The sequence below is a fragment of the Mesitornis unicolor genome, unplaced genomic scaffold, assembly GCF_000695765.1.
Source record: "Mesitornis unicolor isolate BGI_N332 unplaced genomic scaffold, ASM69576v1 scaffold15228, whole genome shotgun sequence".
NCBI classification, from domain to species: Eukaryota; Metazoa; Chordata; class Aves; order Mesitornithiformes; family Mesitornithidae; genus Mesitornis; species Mesitornis unicolor.
In genome coordinates this window covers 40,809-46,808 of record NW_010203987.1, presented here as the reverse complement: position 1 = coordinate 46,808, position 6,000 = coordinate 40,809, and the positions used below count along the sequence as shown (strand labels likewise).

General features: G+C 37.2%; 1 protein-coding gene across 1 annotated transcript in view; it reads left to right on the top strand.

Annotated features, from left to right (window-relative positions):
* Positions 1-2,193: 2,193 nt before the first annotated feature.
* Positions 2,194-6,000, top strand: part of ZNF804A (zinc finger protein 804A) — a gene marked incomplete at its 5' end in the record, with an annotated part of 30,669 nt that continues 26,862 nt past the window's right edge. The window contains one exon of the mRNA XM_010190921.1: positions 2,194-2,337. Coding sequence (XP_010189223.1) covers positions 2,194-2,337 — 144 coding nt within the window. The remainder of the gene's footprint in view (positions 2,338-6,000) is intronic.

The following is a 6,000-nucleotide window of genomic DNA, read 5'->3' as shown; positions in this document are numbered from 1 at the left end:
CTGGGATGAATATACTAGTAAATTATCCTGAATAAGGGGTTTACTTCTGTAATACATTTTATTTTGGAGTGACTGCAGGCCTGACCCTTTTAAGACTACAATAAATACAGAATAGTTTACTGCAATGAAAGGAGCTCACATCTGTTGTAAAGTAAGAATATTCACACTGGCAGTCACCATGGAGTAGATGATGTATTATAATTTCACACTATTACTCTTTTTTTTTTCCATCTGACCTTTCTGCACAGTAGGAGTATGAGCCTGAAGTGCACTCCATAAAAGTATCCACTAGATTGAGGCATCAATTCATGTCTCCAAAGTTATCTGTGTAAAGTGCTTAAGCATTTCTGTAGCTTTTGTTCTTTTTCCCTTGTATAATGGGAGCAGAAAGTCCAGTCAAGGTAGTTACAGGTAGCCCCTCTGTGGATGAAGCCCGCTCTTAATCCAATTTATCAGACATTTGCAGTAGCATTTGCCCATGCTTAAGGCTTTGGAGGATAGTGAAGACGGATTTAGAGAAATAAAGGCAGCTGATATATGTGATCGCCTATTAGAGATGTTACATATCAATTATGAAAAATAGCTACAGTGAATTATAGCTGTAGGCTTTCAGATAATAAGCCTTTCAGGAAAAAGAAATTAAGCAGATGTTGCTCAAATGCTCAGTTCTGAGTTTCATTACCAAACTGATTCATAATTCAAAGTTCTTTTAAAACTTTCAGGATGGTTTGCAAAACCCCAGTGCTGTTATGTGACTTTTTTCAAGGTGCTATCCTGCATTAGTAAGTTTTTAAACAAAACAGATTCTGTGAAACATTGTTTAAGAAATATGTTAGAAATTTATTCCTCACAAGTCAGACAGTATTCAAAACGCCACTCTGAAGTGACTTTTGATGTTCTTTCAATGGACAAAATTTTGATGAGGGAGTGCCTCAGTTTGGTTATGAATAAACGGTGTTTGCTAGCAGTCCCGTCATGCTGGATTTTATATTAAGTAGTATTTTAATTAAGCACTTTGTGGGTATAATCATAATTCTATGACTATTATTCCTCTCTTTTTAAATAAACATAATTGTTATGAGAATATTCTAATCTGATAAGAACAATTTTTCCATTTTCAGCTTCCAAAATATATTGGAAGTATACGAGTCCTAAGCTGTGACAACTGCTGGCAAAAAGGGACTTTTTTTCCTCCAAATTAACTCAATTTTGAGTGTCTGATTATGAGATCATCTTCTATCTTAATCTAACCAGATAAGGAAGAAGACTGAAAAAGGGGAATTTAGGGTCATTTCCAAAGAGCTCATGGTGATGGAATCTTGTGAAACGAATCTTAGGGATGTGTTTCCTTAAACAGTATTTTCCACATTTGGGATTTCAGGGTGTGATTCTACCCTAGACAGACTTCTCAAAAGCATGAGTCATTGCACTGAAGTTATGCATGTTCAGTGTTTAACTGGTATTAAACTGATTTGAGATGACAGACCATGTCCGTGCTCTTTCAGAATTGGCCATGTTATCATCAATGTATTTCAGAAATTAGTAGGTACTACTTGTATATAATTTGCTCATAAATGATAAGCAAGGTTGGTTGTAATGCTTTTGCTAATGTATGGTAAACGGAGATCTGTGTCTGTCCTTCTAATATTAGATGACAAATAACAAATCAATGGAAGATACTTATTACATCTCAGCTATGAAAGTGTTTTTTCATGGTTTTTTAGGTGTTCAAGAAGGACCCCGTATGGTTTCTTTAGTTTTGTTTTCTTTTTAGTAAGCGCACTTTCTTGTAAAAGCTTGATAAATAAATTACTGCAATTTGTATCTTCATGCTTACTGTGCTTGGGCGTATTACCTAGCGGAGCTTTAGAGCAGCGAGTCTTGGACCAAAACTAGCTACAAAGTGGCCTTGAGCACAATAAATATTTGTATTTGGATGGAACCTGGGGAAATCCTTCCAGCCTCCCTCTAGCTTCCTAAGGGGAGCTGCCAACTGTATAGCAAATTGAAGTGTGCAAATCTTCAGCCTCACAGCAGACACGGTAAATGTATGCAGTGTAACGCAGCAAATATGTGAAGGCTTTTAGTTATGGAGATGTGTAAACGTTTACAAATATGATTAACTGCAGAGCACAAAATCCATTCCCAGCATCAAAGGCAAAACTAAAATTACTTTTTCCCGCCCCCTTCCAGGATTATGCTGAAAAGAAAAACAAGATAGCAAAAGCTCTGGAAGATCTTAAAGCCAACTTCTACTGTGAACTCTGTGACAAGCAGTACTATAAACACCAGGAGTTTGACAATCACATTAACTCTTATGATCATGCTCACAAACAGGTAAGAGGGGTCTGCTTGCTACTTCAGCTTAGTTTCAGGTAGAACAGTGAAATAAGGTGTCCTTTGAGCATGCTTGGAAATCACGGTTGTGCCCAAATTTCAGGTTTTGGGAAGCAAAATACACTGTTTAGAAACAAGTCTTTACATGGAATTTTACAGTCAAAAATTCTGAGGTGGAAAGAAAGGAAATGTGAACAGTTAAGTTGTGAAGAGGAACAGGAAATTATTAAAAATATTATTAAAATGTACAATTTTCTTGTAAGCATCTTATTTTTTCGCATAGATAAATACTGTGATTCACCTAAGGGATTGCTGGGAAGCCTCTTTTGCAACAGATGCGGATCCGAAATGTGATAAACTCTTTGGTAGACTTTTTGCTTAGATAGAGTTCTGAAATAGGCTATAATTTTACTTAAGTGCAGTGAATTAAAAATAAAAAATTGAAATGAAAATTCACTGGCTTAGCTTACAATAAGCTATGTGTAAGCTTTAAAACATTGGTATTTACATTTCTGCAGCCAGATTTTATCACTGCACCTCCAAGTTGCATGTCGTACTTTGGAAGCAGTGCTTCCACACCACAAGCGAGGCAGTGCATCCCAGTGCAACGTCCTCGTCTCTGAAGGGGCAAGGACTACGTCATTCAGAGAAAAATACAAGGCATCTTGACTCCACTGGACAGATACATAAAGATAATGTAAAGATATTTAATAAACGTTCTGGAAATTTCTACTTAGTCCATTTAGCTGGTAATTACTCTGTATCTTTTTTTTTTTTTAACTCTGGTGAAATCGTATGGTTGTGGATTTGAACTGATTGCTTTTCATTTCAATTGAATCCCCCCTTGTCCTGTAGTTCAGCTCAGGGTGAACATCAATCAATTGCTATATATGTTTTATACCCGTATTATGCAAGGCAGTGATTTGTTTTTCTTCCCTTCAGCACTTCTTCCTGAAACACTTGCCTCTCTCTCTTACTGATATTTTTAATTAGTGAATAATTTACACTGTCAGCATTTAGTGAGTGTTAGATTTAGTTTTGAGAACTACAGCAGTGTGGACCTCAGTAGCAATCTGTGAGAAACTGGAGGGAAAGATACATTAGATAAGAAATTAGCAGGTAGCTTCTTTGCATCATACAGATATTTATTATGAGTTATGAATATTTTCAGTTAAAATACAATTGGAACTTGTTCCTCAGGCATTACATCACACAGCAGCACATCATTGATGGAAGGTAGGAAAAAAGAAGCGATGGGCAGTCTCTTCCCCACTTGAACTATTTTAGTGTTTTTATTATTTTTTTAAGTGCTCTGAAGCACCTTTAAATAACAAGAACCTAAAGGCTGCATTGTTCATTCCTCTGTTCAGTATTGATGAAAAATTGAGATCAGATGTGAGACTGAACCAGGGATGTGTTTCCAGTGGTTTACATAGCTAGTCTTGTCTAGGGATTTAGCTTCGTATTTTCCTCTTACTTTCTCCCTTTAATCACACCTTTCTGCTTATAATGGATGGGTAAGAGGAAGCACATACTAGAGGAAGTTTCCCGTGATCCAAGAATAGTTGTAAGCATATGCAGCCAGTTTGGTGTCAGTGGTCCCAGCACCTGGAAGTGGTTTCTACTTGATCAAATGGATGAAACCTCTGCTTAAACCTGGGTTCATCCCAGCTGTTTTGTAAAGCCGTATTTAATCCTAATTGAGCACTCTGTTTCCACACCATCTCAGCCATGGGCTGGTTGATCAGAGAAAATGTTCATAACAGCTTCTGTACCTCAACCTTATTGTAGAAGATTTTCTTTTTTACTTTCTGTTGATTCAGAGGTTGGTAGCACAGAGAATTCACAGCATTAAAAGATAAAATTTTATAATAGTGTGGGATTTATCCTTCATTGGATGGAAGGCCCTGTACTGTCAAGGATCAGTTGTGTTTTATTTTGTTGTGTCTTACGGCTTCTGAATACCAGCTTTGAGATAGTGTGAAATCCTTCGGGCTGGTCCAGAAAGAAAACATAATGATAAGGCAAAACTGATTTTATTTCCTAGGACCTAAAGGAGTTCAGACCAGTGTCTAAGGGTCTCCACTTGCCCCTATTTGTGTTTTCTTCTTCTTAGATTTGACAATATAGTTTGGAGAGCAATATCTGTAGCCTTCATGAAATACTCTGGAAAAGCAACTTGCAAGCAGTCAGTGGTAATGGAGAAAAATGAACTGTTTTGTTTGCTTTGAAAGCCTGGAGAAAGAAAGGAAAAAATAAAGTGTACTGCAGGTGTATTTAAAAACAATACTGGTTTGGGCTCAATACAGAGAGAAATGTAACTAAGGCAGAACTGCTATTATTTAATGTAGCAATGAGAGAATTGCTATTTGGTGATGATGGTCTAAAAATCATGGAATGCACCTTTTGATACCCATGCCAGGACTTTGAAAACATCTGTATGATTTTATGTAGCATTTCTTAAGTATTTGGAAATGCATGAGGAGCTCTCCAAAGTGCTATATTCATAGAGGGTGAAAAAATCCTCCCGTGTTCCTCAGAATGCTGTGGTTTAGACAAATGCAGCTGTGCATTAAGCCTAAGGCTCTGACTGACCTTTGTCTCATGGCCATTCACAGTCCGCGAGTTGTTTTGTCTTGTTGGGGAAGAAGGCTGGATCACACAGCTAGATCCCCCACATCAGTCATTCCTCAAGAGACTTTTGTTGCCACAAGAACAAAGTGATTTTGTTCCTGTATTTGAAAGACTTCCTCTCCATCTGAGAACTTCTGATTGATCACCTAGTATCACTGCAGCACACCCAGGCTTGGTGCTCTTTCCTCTCCCAGGAGTGCTCTTCCAAATACCACACTACAACAATATCAGCAACAAAATGCTGTGATGAAATCTAAAATTAGTAGCCCTAATGTATTAGCATCTAAATATGCAAATGCAAGCAATTAAGTAAATTATATAAGTAGGAATTTCCCCCCCGGGATCAGAGGGCATTTCTCAAACTGTGTTTCCCTGGCTGAAAATTATCTCCCTACTCTACAAAGGTATTTAAAATTGTACGGAAGTTCTGAAACACAAATTATGCAGGAAGACTAGATTAGTAGTTGTCTTCTTTGCCTATTACAGACAGATTTTTCCTGCCTATGTTTTTCTCCTCTCTACATATTTATCTTCTTGGCCTATTTGTTAGGAGATCAATGGTAGGTTAAAAGACATCAATCTGTAGCCAGTCAGAAGTCCAAACTTTGAACATCTTTATGTGTTTGAATAAATATTTCATGGAATATGGGTGAAGAAAAAGTAATTCAGAAGTGGAAGGGTGTGGTTAGGCATAACAATATTAAAACCATAATTTTACTGAAAGTTTCTCTAATGAGGTATAAAGCATATAAGGTGTAAAGTAAGAACAGTATAGCACATTTGAGGATGCCAGTATTCTCGGCAAAGATAGTTCAGTGTTATCAGTTGTTAGACTGCAATTTAAAAGCAAAGCAGCAAAACCTTGTAGTCTTCATTGCAGCTTTTTTTTTTTTAAATCTTATTTTAGAGTTATTCCTTCTTAAAAAAAAGACCATCTCTTCTACTTGGTTGGTGCCTGCAGAGAGTGCTTGTCACCAGTAGGTCAGCTCAGGGCACTGCGCTGAATCTGCTCACGGGCCATCTGCAGCT